The sequence below is a fragment of the Capra hircus genome, chromosome 20 (genome assembly GCF_001704415.2).
Source record: "Capra hircus breed San Clemente chromosome 20, ASM170441v1, whole genome shotgun sequence".
In the NCBI taxonomy this organism is placed as follows: Eukaryota; Metazoa; Chordata; class Mammalia; order Artiodactyla; family Bovidae; genus Capra; species Capra hircus.
The window spans coordinates 35,106,270-35,127,750 of NC_030827.1; the positions used below are offsets into that span (position 1 = coordinate 35,106,270).

Consider the following 21,481-nt stretch of genomic DNA (forward strand, 5'->3'; position numbering starts at 1 on the left):
AAAATCACTGCAGAATTTGACTGCAGCCATGAAATTAAAAAACTCTTGCTCCTTAGGAGGAAAACTATGACAAACCTAGACAGCATAGACAGATCACTGTGCTGACAAAAGTCCATATAGTCAAAGTTATGATTTTTCCAGCAGTCACGTATGGATGTGAGAGTTCAACCATAGAGGAGGCTGAGAGCCAAAGAATTGATATTTTGGAATTGTGGTGCTGCAGATGACTCTTGAGACAGCAAGAAGATCAAACCAGTCAATCCTAAAAGAAATCAATCCTGAATATACATTGGAAGGATGGTTAGTAAAGTTGAAGCTCCAATACTTTGGCCAACTGATGAGAAGAGCCCACTCATTTCCCTGACGCTGGGAAATATTGAGTGCAATAGGAGAAGTAGGTGGCAGAGGATGAGATAGCATCCCCAACTCAATGCTCATGAATCTGAGCTAACTGTGGGAGATGGTGGAAGACCGAGGAGTCTGGTGTGCTACAATCCATGGATCCCATAGAGTGAGACACAATTAAGCAACTGAACAACAAAATATATAGATGGTGCTTCAAGTTGCAGGCCTTGGCGAGACCACTAAAAAATTAGTGTGGTTAGAAAAGGGAAGATCAAAGACTAAACTCAAGAAACTTCAATAGAAAGTGGTCTGGGGAATGAGGAGTGGAGGAAAGAAGAGTGTAGCCAGAGTAATGCCACAGAACCTAATTACTCAGAGTGTGTTCTGTGACCAGTAGAAGCAATGTCACTGGGAAGTTAGGATCTCAGACCCTACAACAAAACTACTGAGTCAGAACTGCATTGTGACAAGATTCTCTAGATATTTATACTGTATGGTTTGAGAAGCACTATTCTAGATGGCAAAAAAGAAAAGAGTGATGAACTGTGTCAAATGTACTAATATACGAAAGAGGATATATAGACGTGACCACTGGCTTTAGCATTATAAAGATCACTGGCACCTTCAGAAGAGGTTTTGAGTAAAAGAGAAGTTTTGCTGGGAGTGGAGAGGGCAGCAGCATGACTGGGTTAGATTTAAGAGAAAATGGGAAGAGAAGAAATGGAAACAACCAGACTAGAAAACTCTTTAAAGGAATTTTGCTTCTAACTGGGCTTCCCTGGTAGCTCATCTGGTAAGGAATCTGCCTGCAATGCAGGAGACCCCTGCATTCAGGTCTGAATGCAGGTTCAATTACTGGGTTGGGGAGATTTCCTGGAGAAGGTAGAATACCCACTCCAGTATTCTTGAGCTTCTCTGGTGGCTCAGATGGTAAAGAATCAGCCCACAGTGCTGGAGACCTGGGTTCAATATCTGGATTGGGAAGATCCCTGGAAGAGGGCATGGCAGCCACTCCAGAATTCTTGCCTGGAGAATCCTCATGGACAGAGGAGGCTGATGGTCTACAGTCCATGGAGTCACTAAGAGTCAGACATGACTAAGAAACTAAACACAATGAGGGCAAAGAAATGGATGGCAAGTGATCAGACTAGTAAAACCAAGAAATTATTTTTATTCCCTTAAGATGGAAGAAACAAGAATGGATTTGGATGGGAATGATCTAAGATCTATCTCTAACATAAGATGAACCAAAGAATATAATGTCTTTCTGACAAGATACACCTCTCAATTTCGGCAAATGAAAAGAATTTCAAATATGTTTTGTGCATCTTTGAGATTCTGTTAAGAATGATTATGCAATTCACCAAATAGAAAACATATAAATACGGAATAAGTTTCTTTAAGATTCTTGTTAGATACTGAATCACCCAGTATCAGTTGAAGTTAAGTCCCGCAGTGTAAACAGTTGTGCTTCTAAAACATAAAAAATTTGCTGTGATGTTCATACATACCAAGATTCACCTTTAAAAAAAATAAAATAAAATGTTTTAAACTCCTATGCAATCAACAGGTGTTCACCACAACTACAGCAAGAAAATTTTAAAAGAACCTTCCACAAAATCCTAGGATCTCAATTGTGGTTTAATTTTGCCAAGGACAGTCTATAGCATTGATCACACATAGCTCTTTGTCGCTGCCCCAGTTTTCCTTGGGAAATGTAAGCCATCATCCCTGGGAACATTTAAGTGCTGAGGTGTTTAGATTGACTTTAATACTACTTCTTCAAATATTGTCTGTCTTTCCCTGTTATCAAAGATTCAGAGGACTTAGGAGAAGGCACAGAAAGGCCTGAGACCCAGGTTTTCAGTACCAATCTTTGCCACAGATTTGGGGAAAATAATTTGATACCTTTGTATCCCAATTTCCTTGTATGTAAAATAAGATTGGGCTTCATATATAATGTCTACATATCCTTTTATTGTTAACATTTTAAGTCACCTTGCTGCTAAGTCACTTCAGTCGTGTCCGATTCTGTGCGACCCCATAGACGGCAGCCCACCAGGCTCCCCCGTCCCTGGGATTCTCCAGGCAAGAACACTGGAGTGGGTTGCCATTTCCTTCTCCAATGCCTGAAAGTGAAAAGTGAAAGTGAAGTCGCTCAGTTGTGTCTGACTCTCAGCGACCGCATGGACTGCAGCCCACCAGGCTCCTCCGTCCATGGGATTTTCCAGGCAAGAGTACTGGAGTGGGGTGCCATCGCCTTAGTGAAGTATAATTTACATAAAATAAAATGAAAATATTTTAGCATATAGTTCCATGAGTTTTGACTGTTATATCCACCTTTGTAACCACCTCCTCAAACAAATGCAAAATATTTCCATCACCTCAAGAAAATTCCCTCGTGCCCTTTGAATCAATCCCCTACCACCTAGGAGGCAACTGCTGACCAGATTTCTCTGACCACAGCTTAGTTTCACCTATTCTAGAACTTTATATAAAGACAATAGAGTCATAGAGTATATGGGCTTCCCAGGTGTCACTGGTGGTAAAGAACCCTCCTGCCAACACAGGAGCGTAAGAGACAGGTTCAGTCTCTGGGTTGGGAAGATCCCCTGGAGGAGGGTATGACAACCCACTGCAGTATTCTTGCCTGGAAAACCCCATGGACAGAGGAGCCTTGCAGGCTTTAGTCCATAGGGTTGCAAAGAGCTGGACATGACTGAAACAACCATATACACATGCACACATACAGTATAAACTCTTTGGTGTATATTTCACTCAGGAAAATATTTTTGAGATTTATTTGTATTGTTGCCTGTAACAGTAGTTCGTTCCCTTTTATTGCTAACTAATATTCTTTTGTGTGAATAGACTACAGTTTGTCTATTTACTCTCCTGTCAGTGGACATTTGTCATTTTCCATTTTAAGCTATTCTGCTCAAAGTTGCTATAAAAGCCTCTTACAGATCTTTTTGTGAACTGCTCTTACTGATCTTATGCAGAAATGAATTTGCTGGCCATGGGAGTGTTGACTATTTTTAGAAACTGCCAAACAGTTCTCCAAAGTGATTGTACCATTTACCCTTCCACCAGCAATGCATGAGAGTTCTATTTTCTGTACATCTTCATCAACATTTTGATAGGATTTTAATTTTGTCATTCAAATGGGTTAAAGTGTTACCTTGTTGTCATGGCTAAAAAGCATATTGACAATGGAAATTCTAAATTTTGTGAGTTTTGAATTTGAAATAAGGGTGATAAAATTCATGTTTCTTTTCTTCTGCTCTGCAATAAAGGAAAAAATGTTTCTGCATGTAAAAGGAAAAGTTCACCTGGGAAGATTTGTGATGAGAAGTCGGGATGTCATGCTGCAAACAACTTTCTTGGATTCTATAAATGCTCTGCCGACTGCTTATGAAAAGGGGGAATATTTTGCATTTTTGGAAACCTATGGAACCCACTACAGTAGCTCTGGGTCTCTTGGAGGACTCTATGAACTAATATATGTTTTGGATAAAAAGTCCATGGAGCAGAAAGGTATACTGAGAAATAGAGCTCTAGCTTCCAATGTTGTTTGAATCAACCACTGTCTCTAGCACTAACCTCTTCCAGTGGATAGCGCTAAAAATAGTGGTAGAGTTCTATAACCTGCTTCTTTGAAAAAATTCTTTTCCTGCCTTTTGGCTTCTAAAATCCTATCAAACAGCAAGTTGACTTCCACCTCAAACAAGATCATTTGGCCATGTACTACTCAGCAAGGCTACTGAGAAATGCACAAATTCGTATTGCAGTATAATGTTATTTAGTGATGCTGCTTTTAGTGAAGCACTATTTACAAAGGGCTTCCCAGGTGGGGCTAGTGGTAAAGTACCCACCGCCAATGCAGGAGACCTAAGAGACATGGCTTCTATCCCTGGGTTGGGAATAGACCTAAGGAAGGCATGGCAACCCACTCCAGTATTCTTGCCTAGAGAATCCCAAGAACAGAGGAGCTTGGTGGGCTACAGTCTGTGGGGTCACAAAGAGTCGGACCTGACTGAAGCGACTTAGCACAGTCCACAGCACTATTTACAAGGGAAAAGAAAGTACAAGAGACACCGTTTATATAACCTCTTGCTTAATCTGTAGACTGGTTCAGTTATATGTGTGCCAATTATCTTCAAAGTATTCTTGAGAAGTGGAAAGGAAATGTTATAAAGTTTCTCCCAGAGTGGAAGGAAGAAGCAGTGGTAACAACATATAAGTCTAAAGCAAGAGTGGAAAATTAGTTTTACTTCATATGATGACAGTTCTAACCATAGAGTGGTAGTTGAATTGGGTCCATATTGAGTAGGTTTCTGACCACAGTTGAAATCATAGAAAAGACTCTTATTGATCATCAGTGTCTGCCATATGTACAGAATAGGTCTGTGAGCTACCTAATTAAAATCCTAGCCTAAAGACTTCCTCAAAGCCTTTCAAAAATAAACTAAATGCAAAATTTTCTATGTTAATAAGTTTTAATTATTGATGTTGTGGGTAATTATGGCTAATTACAATACTCTTTAAAGAGGTGATAGATGTCAGCCTATCTCCTTTCTCTGTTCTCAAAGTTTTGGGATGTATCTCTTAGCGAAGGAAATGTTGCCAAAACCACTTCCACAGCTTCTTATCCTTAGCCTCTGGCTGTGTCAAGTGAAAATAAAAGGGGGGTTCAGTTCTGATCCTAAAGCCTGGCCTGTACCCACAGTGGATAAACATTTTGTAGATAAAACAAATGTGAATGGCCAGAACCAATTGCTTTTGATGCCTCAGTCTTGGACCAGTAGAAGCATTGCCAGGGGAAGTGGAGCATGATGTTTCTTGGCTTATACTGCCTCCCAAGGCTGCTCCCGAGAGACGGTATAAATAGGTCTCTAGGAGCCCTGACTGGTAGGCTATATTGATAGATACCATGTGGGGAAGGGGCACAAAAGGGATGTGTCTTAAATAACCTGAAAGTCAGAAGAGAAGTGTGATCAAATCACAAAGAGCCCTTCAGGCTAAGAGTTGCTTTGGTGAAAAACCCTACAGGTTGACATTTTTCATCATGGATAACTCAGAGCCACCTACATACATCTATGTACCTTCTGGCCTTAGTAGACAAAGATGATTAGGTCAACCCTGGGTCTTTGAAGAGCGAATCACTCTTCTTACTTTTCCACTTTGCCGCATCCACTGACCAAGTCCCATTCTCCACCTCAGTGTGGGATGTCCAGACTCTGTCTGGTCATGGAAAGGTCCACAGCTGAGGTAGAGAATCTAAGCTTTGGGTTCACTTAGGTATTTTCATCCTCATCTTAGAATTCTCATGTTTCTTGTGTTAAGGTTGGAAATTTAGTATTCTGAATTTCTAGCATTGCCTTCCATTTTTATTCTCCTTCCTCCTTTCCCTTTGAAAATTCCACAGAGCATTTCTTAAATTCTCACTAATTATGGGTACACCAAAGACACTTGCTGAATGAATGAATGACTAAATACTCCAGATATCTACTTCTAAATCTCACTTTGAGATTCTAATCCACCATGGGATTAACTTAGCCTATCCCTTTCTTTTTTCATAAAGTATTTTGGCTTCCAGGACAAACAACTACATGTTTATATATGTGTGTGTGATCAGAAATGATAAACAAGAGCAAAAACTATAGGGTCAATGATCTGAGGCCTGGGCAGTTACTCTTAAAGAGATAATTTCCTATATACTCAAGTAAATATTAGGATTTTTCTTCCTTATCACTGGAGCATCCACACACCACAGTGAGTCAGCTCCCATGACCAACCAGTGTCTACTAAAGAGTATTCACAGGACTAGGACAAAGTGTCATGTATTTAAATCATCTGCCCAAAGCAGGTTCCTTAACTGTTTCATGATTCTGTACCCTCATCTGTAAAATGAGGATAATGATAAAGCTTACCTCAAGAGGTTAATGTGAGGATTAAGTTAGTCAATTCCACAAAATACTTAGAATGATGCTGGGCACGTAATCATTCAGTACATGTTAGACATTGTCTCCCTTTTATGGTGTTAGAGATAAAGGTCTTCAAATAACCACCCTGGTCTGACTCATGTCCTTTTTTACAAGCAGTAAATATATTTGTCCTTTACCATTAAGTTCACAAGCAAAGTCAAAGGAAACCACTAGATTCTAGTATAAGGGCAAAGTGGGGCAGATGTAACCTTATAGTTGAGTTCAGTAATAATGTCTGGGAATCTAAGTCAGTATGTTTCTTACAAAATAACAACATTGGAATTTATTGATGATATTGATAGATACTATCAAATAATTTCCAACTAAATATATTAAACAGGTATTGAAGTGAGGGACGTACAGAGATGCCTCGGGTTTGATCTGGATTTGTCTCTGAAGGCTGGAGTTGAAGTTACAGGAAATGTTGATTCAAAACTTTGCTCAAAGAAGGGTATGGGTCAAATGGGTAAGTATGACTTAACTTTAGGGTAAAAAGAAGGAAGAAATGTCCATGAGAACTGCCCTGTCATATGAGTCTTCTTTATTGTCTCTCCTCTTTATTTAAAAACAAAACAAAAACCTAAAAGTGTTTAAAGCCATTTTACATTTTTTTTCTTGGCTGAGCCACACTAGCTTGTGGGATCTTAGTTCTCAGGCCAGGGATCGAACGTGGGCCCTTGGTTGTAAAAGCATATGGTTCTCACCACTGGACTGCCAGGAAATTTCCCAAAACTATTTTATCTTTATAGTGTTTCCCAAATGGCTATAAACACAAGTAACCTGGGGACATATATTCAGTGGCTGAGCCCTGAAGTGCACAGCTCTGGTGGTGGTCATTGTAGATTTGTAGATTTACCGTGACAATGGTAGAATACCAATAGTAGAAAAATATCTTGAGGAAAGTTTTCTTTATTTTCCCCTAATTTTAACAAAGCTTCTGAATGGCCTAGAGGAGGTGCTGTCTGTGTCCATCAAGAGAGGAGAAGGCCAAAGCCATCTCCTTAACACCCTAATTTTCCACCTGACTCAAAATCCCTAATTCATCCTCACCCAACTGGTCAAAAAGTACAAACTCCCAGTTATAAGATAAACACATGCTGTGGATGTAATATACAACATGATGACTCTAGTTAACACTGCTGTGTGATATGTTTAAAAGTCACTAAGAGAATAGATCCTAAAAGGTCCCATCATAAGGAAAAAATCATTTTTGTAACCATATGAGGTGATGTGTGTTAACTAAACTTTGTGACAATCATCTTGTTATATATATATATATATATGTCAAGTCATTATGTTGTCCACCTTAAACTTACACAGTGTTTTATGTCAATTATATCTCAATAAAACTGGGTGAAAATGGGAAAATCCCTAATCCATCCTTAACATTAAGTCAGTACATAACTTTTTAAAGAAATATAAATTGCTTGGTATAAATATTACCTATGTTGCTAATCACTGGCAGATTTATAATCAAGAGTGGTACTGGACTTCTCAATTTTTCATTCTGACTAGAAATACTTGAGAACATTCTCAGAAATGCACATGCCTAAGATTCACCTTTAAAGAGTCAGCTGATAGTGGAGAAATAGAGGAGAGGAACACCTAATATTTTTAAAAGCATACCAGTCACAAACATGTGGTCATGAATGGAAACTACTGCCAAAGTGAGAAGAAAGCTGACCTTGCCATCAAATGTCATAATTTCAAAATCTGACCCTGAAGCTTGCTGTGTGGTCTTGGGCTAGTCACTCCATGCCTCTGAGGTTCAGTTTTCTCATCTATAAAAATAAGGAAGGATAAAAATATCATCTTGGAATTAGATTTTTAGTTCAAAAAATTCACAGCTCTAAATGATTCACCCAAATCTTTTTAAAAGTGCTTTGGTCTGGGAGAGACTGAGGGAGAAATATGCAAAAAATGTGGTGGAAAAAATTGTGTTTATTTATTCTTTTTTCATATTCTTTGATATTTTATAATATTAAAATAGTCAATGCAAATTTATATAAAATATAATTATGAAGGTAAGGCTTCAACAAAAAATACATGCAATCCAGGTTCGTGTTGGACTTCCCTGGTGGTCCAGTCCATCCACCCACCAGTGCAGGGGATGTGGGTTCAATTCCTGGTCTGGGAAGACTTCACATGCTGTGGGGCAACTAAGCCTACGCACCACAACTGCTGAAGCCCATGTGCTCTAGAGCCCATTCTCCGCAACAAGAGAAGCCACTGCAATCAGAAGCTCATGCATTGCAACTGGACATTAGCCTCTGCTCATCACAACTAGGGAATGCCCATACAGCAACGAAGACCCAGCGCAGCCAAAAATAAATAATTTTTTTTTAATAAAAACTCATGCCCCCATGTGTGCCCATGCTTAGGTGATGAACTTTAAATTATTGCATTGTGTGTGTTCAGTCATCCAGTCATGTCCAACTCTTTGTGACCCCATGGACTACAGCACACCAGGCTTCCCTGTCCCTCACCATCTCCTGGAGTTTGCCCAAGTTCATCTTCATTTCAATTATTAATGTATCTTAAATATCATTCCATTTATATTTTCTTTAAAAAGATTGAAATCTATAATTTTCTACTAATAAAAATTATCCTTGGATTTCTTCTTGGCCTTTTGGCTAAGATCAAGTGTAAAAATTACCCTTGGAGATTTGGGGTGAACAAATTACCTAAGTAATATTTATAAGTAAAATTCAATAAATGTACTAGAGCTATACCTTGTGAAAGGGTTCAATAAATATTTATCAAATATCACAGAACTATACACACTTTACTTATGTCGTCTTTCTCTTCTCAGAAACGAAGCCAGAGGCTGACCTCTTCGACGATGTTATTACATTCATAAGAGGAGGAACCAGAAAATATGCAACTGAACTGAAAGAGAAACTTCTCAGAGGAGCCAAAATGATTAATGTGACTGACTTTGTAAATTGGGCCTCTTCCTTAAATGATGCTCCGGTGCTCATAAGCCAAAAAGTAAGAAATACTTATTTTCAAATAGAAGATTTTGTCATTTTCTGATTAAATGTAACTTCATCTGAAAGACATGTGAGTATCTGAGTCACTCACTCACACCCCATCCCTGAAAGCAGCAGGGCATAGAAGAAAGGTGCGGGAGGGGCATCAGACCCTCGCCGACTGAGTCTCAGTGTCTGTTCCTCCCTAGATGTGTTGTATTTTCTGACTTCTGCAATGCTGAGTTCTCCAGGGCTCCGTGTTTACTTTGAAGACTTAGTATGATTGCTTATATAGAGACGAGGCACAGATTGGTACAAAATAGTTGCCCAGGAATTGTCAGTTCCCTTCCATCTGCACTGGTTGTTCCTTGCCTTCAGGTGACATCATACCACCCTTTTCAACACAGGAGAATTATATTTATCAAGGGCCTGTGTGAAAGAAAAGGTCATAAGTCCTCAGAAAGTAAGACCAAGGATGAGAAATTCTCATGGTTAGGAAATCCTTTCCTTTTTGTTTCTTGATCATAATAGTCTTCAGTTTATAAACTTTTTGGGACTTTACAGTCTGGTGCTTATTCCTAAGGGGAAAAAATGGCATTATAACTATTAATAAAAAATATAACTGACAATGTTATTTAGCCTCATCATTCTCTCCCCAAGCTAACTAAAAAGGTATGTGTTTTCCTTTACTGCTTATTTTGTTCCTGATATTATTAGAAAGTATTTTTCCTACTTTCTTCTATGAAACTGAAAAGTAAAAGTTTTAGTTGCTCAGTCCTGACTCTTTGCAGCCCCATGGACTGTAACCTGCTAGTCTCCTCTGTCCATGGGATTCTCCAGGTAAGAATACTTGAGTGGGTAGCCATTCCCTTCTCCAGGGAATCTTCCCAACCTAGTAATCAAACCCAGGCCTCCTGCTTTGAAGGCAGATTCTTTACTGTCTGAGCTGTTTTTGCCTGTCAGTTTCACAATTTTCTTCCCTCAGGTCAAATTTATCTTTGATTGACCCATACTTCCATTTTATTAACTTGAGCTATAAACACGTTGACATTTTTGCTAGGACTAGTTATTGGAGAATTGAGTTTCTTCATTCTTCATTACTGCCTTTAAAGGGAATGAAACTACCAAAGCTATCTCATTTATGTGATTGAGAAACTCAGAAACTACAAAATTATGATGGAAATCTATGAAAATCTAGCCAGTTGTAAATGTGCAAACACATCCATGAAAGACATCAAATATTTTGTTCAAAAGCTAGGATAAAGAGAAGAAAAAAGCTAACCAAAATTAAAATCACAAGAGTCCACTTTTATTTTGTCATATTTAAAAAATATTTATACTCATTATCTTGAACCCAGTGAAATAAATCTTTCAGAAGATCTTAAACAGGAAAATAATTGGTTGAGAATTCCCTGGTGATCTAGTAGGTTAGAACTCTGTACTTTCACTGCCAAGGGCCTACGTCTGATCTCTGGTGCAGGAACTAAGATCCTACAAGCTAAGTGCCAAACAAACAAGAAAAGAATTTATTTAGATAGAAGTTTACATTCAGTTCACGCATTCATTCATGCTCAGTCTTGTCTGACTCTGTGACCCTATGGACTGTAGTCCACCAGACTCCACTGTCCATGGAATTCCAGGCAAGAATACTGCAACAAGTTGCCATTTCCTCCTCCAGGGGAACTTCCCAACCCAGGGATCAAACCTGTCTCTTGTGCCTCCTGCATTGGCAGACAAAGTCTTTCCCACTGCGCTACCCTTACATTCAGAAGGACATCAAAAGTGACTTGTCTTCTCATCTCTGCAAAGTTCAACTGTTCTTGTATGGATCCAAGATTGTTCTCTGAGGAGGTCTTAATAATAATTTATCATATTCTATTGTTGTTGTTCAGTCACTGAGTCCTGTCCAACTCTTTGCAACCCTATGGACTGCAGCATGCCAGGCTCCCCTGTCCTCCATTATCTCCTGGAATTTGCTCAGTTTCACGTCCGTTGAGTCAGTGATGCTATCCAACCATCTCATCTTCTACCACCCTCTTCCCGTTCTGCTTTCAATCTTTTCTAGCATCAGGATCTTTCCCAATGAGCTGGCTGATCACATTAGATGACCAAAGTATTGGAGTTACAACATCAGTCCTTCCAGTGAATATTCAGGATTGATTTCCTTCAGGATTGACTGGTTTGATTTCCTTGCTCTCCAAGGGAGTTTCAAGAGTCTTCTCCAGCACCACAGTTTGAAAACATCAATTTTTCAACACTCAGCCTTCTTTATGGTCCAGCTCTCACATCCATACCTGACTACTGGGAAAACCATAGCTTTGACTCTATGGACATTTGTTGGTAAAGTGACGTCTCTGCTTTTTAATATGCTGTCTAGGTTTGTCATAGCTTTCCTTCCAAGGAGCAAGTGTCTTTTAATTTCATGGCTGCAGTCACCATCTGCAGTGATTTTGGAGCCCAAGAAAAGAAAATCTGTCACTGCTTCCACTTTTTCCCCTTCTACTTGCCATTAAGTGATAGGACCAGATGCCATAATCTTAGTTTTTTTCATATTGAGTTTCAAGCCAGCTTTTTTACTCTCCTTTTTTGCTCTCATCAAGAGACTCTCTTAATTGTTCTTCACATTCTGCCATTAGAGTGGTATCATCTGTATATCTGAGGTTGCTGATATTCCCACTGGCAGTCTTGATTCTAGCTTGTGAGTCATCCAGTCTGGTATTTTGCAAGATGTACTCTGCATATAAGTTAAATAAGCAGGATGACACAATACAGTCTTGTCATACTTCTTTACAATATTGAACCAGTCCATTGTTCCATGTCCACTTCTAACTGTTGCTTCTTGACAGGCATACAGGTTTCTCAGAAGACAGGTAAGGTGATCTGGTACTACTAGTTCTTTAAGAATTTTCCAGTTTGTTGTGATCCACACAAAGGCTATACATAGTCAAAGAAGCAGAAGAAGATGTTTTTCTGGAATGCCCTTGCTTTCTACATGATCCAACAAGTGTCAGCAATTTGATCTCTGGTTCCTCTGCCTCTTTGAAATCCAGCTTGCACATCCGGAAGTTCTCACTTCATGTACTGCTGAAGCCTGGCTTGAAGGATTTTGACCATAGCCTTGCTAGCATGTGAGATGAGAGCAATTGCACAGTAGTTTGAACATTTTTTTGCACTACCCTTCTTTGGGTTTGGAATGAAAACTGACCTTTTCTGCTCCTGTGGCCACTGCTGAGTTTTCCAATTTTGCTGACATATTGAGTGCAGCACTTTAACAGCATCATCTTTGGGATTTTAAATAGTTCAGCTGGAATTCCATTATCTCCAATGGCTTTGTTTGTATTAATGCTTCCTAAGGCCTACTTGATATCACGCTCCAGAATATCCTAGAGCTGCTGATTTTTTAAATCTCAAGTCAATAAAGTATCTGCTGAAGACTTACTACTGAATTTACTAGAATTATTCAAAGACATTCATCAGCTCTGTTGGCTCAGTACTACTGGATGCAAAATACAGTTTATTCTATTTTTAAGGACAACTATTGACTCCCATATTTTTAGACTAGTAGGCATTTCATCTTCCTGATAGCTCAGTTGGTAAGGAATCCACCTGCAATGTGGGAGACCTGGATTTGATCACTCGATTGGGAAGATCCCCTGGAGAAGGGAAAAGCTACCCACTCCGGTATTCTGGCCTTGAATATTCCACGGACTGTATAGTCCATGGGGTCGCAAAGAGTCAGACGTGACTGAGTGACTTTCACTTTCACTCAAGCATTTTATCTAAAATATCTGTATGTTTCTTTCTTCAAGAATTGGAAGCTTGGATTTTTCATATTAATGTTCTCCCTAAGAAAAAGTCATCCATAGTGAGTCCACCATGAAACATTTCTTAAATTCATCTTATTAGAGAAGAAATTCACAAAATAGTAAAATAATATGAACTTTTTGACTCTGTATGGCTTTTAAACCTCTAAAGAGACCTGAGATAAAGCTTAATTTAATCTTGAAATAGATTCCATGTTATTTTGCTCTTTTAAATGTAAGGTCCTTTGGTTAACTGGCATTTCCACAAGATAGCTGAACAATCTATAGTCATGGATTTATTCTTTGGTAATTGACAATAGTCTGTGTATTATGACATGTCCAAATACTGGGATGACCATAATAAAATAATTGGCCTTTCTATTCAATTATGCAAAAAATGGAAAAAGCCCCTCCCTACCCATATTAAACTGGTTTATATTTAATTCTCTGTAGGCAGCAGCAGCAGCAGCAATCTACATCAATTATCTAGGTATTTATGTTGCAAAGAGTTTCTCTTGGAGGAAACATGAGGAAGTTACATCAGTCTAAATTAAAAGCTGCTTAAATATGTTACTGAGATTTTCTAAGCAAAGCACTTGGTTTTATTTCTATTTATTTTCCACACTAAAGTAACTATGACCATGCTTATTAAGTATAATACTGTCGCTTTGATTACCCTTTTGTTTGGGTGTGTTTCAGCAGACCCCAGATCACTTCTTGAGGAGTGTCTTGGCCCAGCCCAAGAATTGTCCTTCAGCCCTTCTCTGAAGAGGAGATAAGCTAGGTCACCCTTCCAGTACTGGTTTTGTCATAGTCTTCGGCTTTCATGAAAATATACTATTCCCATTTCCCTCTTGCCTGAACGTTAACATAAACGGCCCTACATTTTGCCTCAATAGAATACCTGAACTTTGGTTTCTTCAGCTTACTGCCGCAAACTAGTTATTAAAATGTCAACTGAGCGAAATTACATTTAGTAAGGATTGCCTGAGAGATATAAAGTTTATGATTTCCTCCAGAGCAGTAGTAGTAGAGATCGATCAGTATAAGTAGCATATAGCATATTGACTTCCTGCAGAGTTTTATTTTTGCATTATAAAAGCTAATTTATGCTTGCTTTATTTACTGAAAGGATATTACATTATACAACGTCCCCTTTATGAGAACTCATGGGAGATATCACTGTTCATTCTCAGTTTCAAGTTCATTTTGTTTCTCTTGGGAATCAAGTGAGCTTTTCTTACATGCATGTAATTTAAAATCCAGTTGTCTTATTCAACTTGCAAAAATATAACCAAATTTATGACTCACCTTGTGCACTGATAGGTCCTCCTGCATGATTTTTGTGCATTTTTGTTGCTTTTGCCTTCACTTGCCTTTGCCATGCATTCTCAATTCTCCTTTCCCTCATTTCCCTCAGCAGCTCTTATCCACCCACATATCAAGTTCTATTAAGCTCTTTCTGGAGCAACTTTGAGTAAGAATGAATTAATTGATCTACCATTTTTGTTTATCATGCAACTCTTAGCATGATGCACCAGATGCTAAAAAACATCAGAAGAATTTTAAAGAGCTGTGGTACCAATGTTCTACACTACAGTCATTACAGTTATAGTGACATCATCCCTGACTCCCTTGTATAGCAGTTTAAAACAGAACACTTTTTCAACAAACTACATTTGGTTCATATAGTTTCATTAAGTGGACATCAAGAAACTTAAGTGTAGTTAATATCAAACTGTATTGTGAATTCATTGTATTTTAAGCATGTCACATGATAGATTACATCTACTGAAAATTCATAATTTTTATGAATTAGCAGTAGGATTCAGATTTTCACTATGACATCTTTACTTGGGAGAAAGAAACTTCTACTGAAAATGATAGAAAGAGAACAGTTAGCTAGTATGGGAGAACAATGAAAACTGTTTTCTTACTTAACAGAAGGCCAAAGTTCATCGGAGGGAAAAAATGCGGCTCTTAAACTTCAAGAAGTGCATTTTCATTGTTCTTTGTCTTCTTTTGGGATTCTTGACTCCAGGGGCTCCTCTGAAACTATTTACCATTGCTCGTCCTTCCTTTTAATCTCTTTGAACACTGTTTACGAATTTCATCCAAACTGTATTTTCTCTGTGACCCTCTAATCCTGTATCTTCAGTTATCTGGCCTTGACTTTCCTTTGAAGGGTAAAAACAAGATGGATTTCTTTTCGTGAAAATCAAAATAACTCCACCACATACTTATGCTGTTTGTGCTAATGTGGCAACACTGTTAAGAGGTTTCTTTCTTCCAATTAAATAAGTCAGAGTTGGAATCTGAATCCTACATGCTAATTCATAAAAGACTCCACTGAGGGACAGTTGTGGGGACTTTGTAGAAGTTCTTCATGTATTCAGGATATGAGCCTATTCTCCTATAACAGTGTTACAGATGTCTTCTTTCATTGGAGGACTTTCACCCTCCAGTGGCATTCTTTTTTGTGAGTTTGTTTTTATTGGCTGTGCCATGTGGCATGTGGGATCTTTGTTCCCCAATCAGGGATCAAACCTGCATTTCCTGCAGTAGAAGCTCGGACCACCAGGGAAGTCCCTTTTCTAGTTTTTTATTTTATTTTTTATTTACTTATTTTGGGCTGTGTCAAGTCTCAATTGCAGCATGCAGGAACTTTCGTTGTGGTATGCGGGCTTCTCTGTAACTGAGGCACAAAAGCTTAGTTGCCCCATGGCATGTGGAATCTTAGTTCCCTGACCAGATATCCAACTCATATCTCCCATATTGCCAGGGATTCTATCAGAGTAGCTTGAGGCTGGAGGTGATTTTATTTTCTTCCAAAGAAAATACATATGTATATTTTTAAAGTTTCTGGGGTACCGACTCAGGATTATGTTTAAACTGGTTGCATTCTTTGCCAGGGCTTCCTCAGTTCCAATTCCCGCTTACTTCTAGGGCTCTGGTCCTTGAGTCTCAGCCAAAAACATAATTTGTTTACCTTTGTTGTTTCTGAATTCCAATCTTTTTCCCAGCCCAGTAACATGCTGCCCTACCTCTTAGCTCCTCTTCCTGATTTAAGAAATGTGTCAAGGAGACTGTTAACCCAAAAGTGCTGATCTCACCTCACTGGACTTCCGCCGCCTCCCTGGTCTTAGCCTAGTCGTATTTTGTTATCTTGTTAGTTCTCCAGGGTCTTCAAGTGGATTTTTTAACTTCACTTTTATTTACTGGTTCAGCTTTTCTCATTGTCCTCAGAAAAAGGATTGGTTACCATTATTTAATCCATCATTACTCTTCTGCAGGAATTTGTGGTATATTTTTTAATCTCATCTTTTTGAGTCTTTAGATTCTAATTTCTTCTAAATTTTGCTATCTCATTTCAAAGTACTATGCCACCAAAGGGTCTCATTTGCAACGCTATGGACTGTAGCCTGCCAGGCTCCTCAGTCCATGGGATTCTCCAGGCAAAATTACTGGAGTGGGTTGTCAGGCTCTCCTCCAGGGAATCTTCCAAATCCAGGGATTGAACCCAAGTCTCTTATGTCTCCTGCATTGGCAAGTGGGTTCTTTACCACTAGTGCCACCTGGGAAGCCCATATATGGTTTATATAGATTTATGAAACATAACTCTATATATTCTATCTGTGTTAGATATGTAACATTACTGTAAGAATTATTTTTTTAAACTCTGCACTATATTACTAGAGTAGTCTTTTTGTCTTTACACCCTCAAATCTCAACTTCATAGTCATTTTCTCAGGAAAGCTTTTCCAAACTACCCTGATTCAATTGTGGCAACTATGTATCTTACTCCAGGAATTTAAGGGTACAAAATAAATCACTTTGCTTCATTTATTTAAGTATGATTAAATTTGACATTTCCACTCTTCCTTCTGCTGGAAAATTCATCGGTCATTCATTTGTTGGATGCGTTCAGGGTGGTTCTTGCTTGTCCAGATGTTTCTTGTCAGGAAATAAGGATATGACATATGTAAGTATTTAGTCCATTGTGGTCACCCTGATGACCTCATGGTTAAAGTTTACAAGCTTATTTGACATCAAGTGGTTTCAAACTTTCCATGCCAAGACTGTGTATTGGAGACACTGACAAATCTGTAGCCTGGTCCCTGATAGCCACCTTCCCTGGGGGCCCTTCAAAGATTTTGCTACTTGCCAAAACAGCTGTTAGAGATCTAGTTATGGTTCCCGCTACTTGAAAATTATGCTAACTCTATCCTCTTCCTAGACTGGAGGAAAGCTCTCCCTCAAAGGTAATAAAATATTCGTGTTTAGGGACATTCTGGACTTGGCATTACACATAAACCTCCTCTTAGACAAGAGATCGCAAGCACTTGTCTACCTTCTGGAAGGGGGAGACAGAAAAAAGGCAGCAAAAAAGATTCATCATAAATATTTCAGTAAATTATCTTGCAGTATCAGTCTCCTTTCCTCAATAATGGGCTTCCCTGGTGGCTCAGATGGTAAAGAATCCACCTGTAATGCAGGAGACCCAGGTTTGATCCATGGATCGGGAAGACCCTCCCAGAGAAGAAAATGGCAACCCACTCCAGTATTGTTGCCTGGAATATCCCATGGACAGAGGAGCCTGGAGGGCTACAGTCCATGGGGGTCACACAGAGTTGGACATGACTGAGTGACTAACACACTTTATCTCTATAATAGGATCTCCATGGTTACAGAGATCATAGCTACTTTTGATCACTAGTATAGGCTTAAAAGCTAACATCATGTTGTTGTCAGTCAGTCAGATGTGTCCAACTCTTTGTGACCCCATCGACCATTGCCTGTCATGCTCCTCCATCCATGGGATATTCCAGGCAAGAATACTGGAGTGGATTGCCATTTACTTCTCCAGGGGATCTACCCAACCCAGGGATTGAACCCAGGTTTCCCGTATTACAGGCAGGCTCTTTACCATCTGAGCCACCAAGTCTTAGAAGCTAACATTATAGCTGGCAATAATAATCATTCAATAAGCCTTTGTTGAATTAATGAATCAAAGAATAAATAATTTAGTCAAAAATATCACATAAACTAAAATATTAGCCAGTAGGAAAAGACCTAAAATTAAACGTTTTTCTGTCTTGCAGCTGGCTCCAATATATGATCTGATTCCAGTGAAAATGAAAGATGCGCACCTCAAGAAACAAAATTTGGAAAGAGCCATTGAAGACTACATCAATGAATTCAGTTCAAGGAAATGCGAACCGTGCCAAAACGGAGGGACTGTGGTTCTGCTGGACGGAGAATGTGTGTGTTCCTGCCTAAAAGAGTTCAAGGGAGTTGCCTGTGAAATAAAAAAATAGAAAATTTCTAAAGGTGAGAACAACCTCTTTAACATCATTAAGGACAAAAATATGCATTTGGGAGTTATTTAATTTGAAAGCTAGTTCTTCAGTTAATTTTCACTAAGCTTCTAGATTAGCCATATAAACAAAAGATAAAAATGGAACGAATAGTGGAAATGGACAAATCAGCCTTTATGCGTCATTTAGCACACAGTTAATCTCTACCTTTTCCTCTAAATAGAGCTATAGACAATAAATTGTAATGATTGCATTATTTTTTAGTTATAAAAATTTTACATAAAGGGAAAAGTTTACAGAAGTATAACAAACATCCAGAAACTCACCATGTGAATGTGTGTGTGTATATGTAAATATATATATGCAATAAATACTTCAGAACCCCTTTATAAGAAAAATAATAGAGTACTTTGTACCACATCATCTCCCTGCAAAAAGCCCAGGTTGATTCTTGTCTCCCACACAACTCAGATACAGTTACTATCTTCTTCCCATTTTATTGATATATAATTGATGTACAGCACTGTATGAATTTGAGTAACATAATCATTTGACTTACATTTCACTTACCTGATTATCACAGTAAGTTAGGTGAACACCCATCATCTCATCTATTAATACAAGATTAAAGAATTAGAAAAAAAATATGCTTTCTTTGTGATGAGAACTCAGGATTTTCTCCATTAACAACTTGCATATAATGTGCAGCAGTATTAATTATATTTACCATGTTGTACCTTATATCCCGAGGTCCTCTCTGTAGCTCAAATGGTAAAGAAGCTGCCTGCAATGCAGGAGACCTGGGTTTGATCCATGGGTCAGGAAGATCCCCTGGAAAAGGAAATGGAAACCCAAAGTAGTTATTTATCTTGTAATTGGAAATTTTTACCTTTTTGACCATCTTCATTCAATTTCCCCTCTTCTTACCCCCCCGTCCTCTGGTTGCCACAAATATGATCTCTTTCCCTATGAGTTTGTTTGTTTGGTTGGTTGGTGTTGAAGTGTAATCAACCTATAACACTCTGTTAGTTCTTGTTACACAACATAGTTATTTGATATTTCTATACATTTCAAAAGAATCACCATGATACGTCTAGTTATCATCAGTCACCATAGAAAGATTAAATAGTTATTGACTACGTTCCTTACACTGTACACTCTGTACCCCTGACTCATACTTTGTACTTCTTAATCTTCCTCACCTTTCCTCGCCTTCTTTTACCCTCCTCCCCTTACAGTCACTTTCGTTAAGTTAGGAGTGTTTCCTTCTGGTCCATATTTTTCACTTTTTCCAAATACATCTGTGCCAATGGGAAAATATCCAATGTTGTTTTGGATGGTTTTTTAATTTCTATAAATGGTATTCACTGAATTTTAATTTTTTTAACTTTACTATCCTCACCAGTGGCTCAGATAGTAGAGTTGGCCTGCAATGCAGGAGACTCAGGTTCAATCCCTGGGTTGGGAAGATTCCCCTGGAGAAGGAAATTTCAACCACTCCAGTATTCTTGCCTGGAGAATCCCATGGACAGAGAAGTCTGGCGGGCTCCAGACCAAGAAAACAGATTCTTCACTTTTTACAGCTAATCATCTGAAATTATATTTCAATATTTTGCTTTTTTCAAGGAAGAACGACTTTAGCCATCTTTCTAAAACTGAGGATTTGCTAGGTCTTTCATTCTGATAGAATTAATTAGAATCCTAATAGATAAGTAAGATTTAGCTAAACTGTTAATTATCACAAGATTAGCTAGTTAGATTAATTTCTTTTGAAAATCATAACTTACTTTTTTATTGAATAAGCAGTTTCCTACAACAAAATGTCTGAAACAATTATTCAGTTTCCTCAAAGATTTCACGGCCTCAAGTTTATCATTCAACCATACTTTCAACAAAGGTCTGTCTAGTCAAAGCTATGGTTGTTCCAGTAGTCATGTATGGTGTGAGAGTTGGACTATAAAGAAGGCTGAGCACCAAAGAATTGATGCTTTTGAACTGTGGTGTTGGAGAAGACTCTTGAGAATCCCTTGGACTGCAAGGAGAACCCACCAGTCCATCCTAAAGGAAATCAGTCCGAATATTCATTGGAAGGACTGATGCTGAAGTTGAAACTCCAATACTTTTGGCCACCTGATGCGAAGAACTGACTCATTTGAAAAGATCCTGATGCTGGGAAAGATTGAAAGCAGGAGGAGAAGGGGATGACAGAGGATAGGATGGTTGGATGGCATCACTGACTCAATGGACGTGAGTTTGAGTAAATGCTGGGAGTTGGTGATGGACAGGGAGGCTGGCGTGCTGCAGTCCATGGAGTCACAAAGAGTCAGACACAACGGAACTGACAGAAATTTTTTTGCATTTACAAAGAAAATTTTAAAAAATTCGTATTACAAGCGTCTTTTGCCCTTCTTAGCAAACACAGAAACTTGAATATGCTGACAACATGCATGTTAATATTTCTCAGAAATTTTAGGATAACTGATTTATCCTATATACTAACTCTGTCTCTCACCTATCTAAAATGTCAATCTTATGTTCTGTATTCCAAGCAGCATTTGTAGCAAAAAATTCATACTCAGGACCTCTGTTTTCTACCTGTTTCTCTATATGTGGAATATTCTTCAGCTTTCTGTAATTTCTTCAGCTCTGTCTTCTAATTTTTCAGTTATTTTTTTTCAGCTACATATAGACTATATCCTATAACCAATGAGCATTTTCTCAAATTTATTTTAATTATAAACTAATTATAATTAATTATAAATAAATTTAATTTCTATTTGTTTGAGTGGTTTTTTTTTTTAAGTCTGTTTTTTTTTCTTTTCTGGCCTACTGGATGCTCCTATTTCTATTTCTTTGAACATGCTGGTGGTGGTTTAGTCACTAAGTCATGTCCAACTCTTGTGACCCCATGGACTATAGTCTGCCAGGCTCCTCTGTCCATGGGATTTTCCAGGCAAGAATACTGGAGTGGGTTGTCATTTCCTACTCCAGAGGATCTTCCCGACCCAGGGATCAAACCTGGATCTCCTGCATTGCAAGCAGAATCTTTACCTAGT

The 21,481-nt window shown here is 38.5% G+C and overlaps 1 protein-coding gene across 1 annotated transcript in view; it reads left to right on the top strand.

Annotated features, from left to right (window-relative positions):
- The window catches only part of C9 (complement C9), a 65,406-nt gene that overhangs the window by 42,346 nt on the left and 1,579 nt on the right, over positions 1–21,481 (top strand). Inside the window, 5 exon segments of the mRNA XM_005694773.3 lie at positions 3,642–3,882; positions 6,673–6,798; positions 9,145–9,323; positions 18,210–18,321; positions 18,324–18,438. Coding sequence (XP_005694830.3) covers positions 3,642–3,882; positions 6,673–6,798; positions 9,145–9,323; positions 18,210–18,321; positions 18,324–18,412 — 747 coding nt within the window. The 3' untranslated portion in view covers positions 18,413–18,438.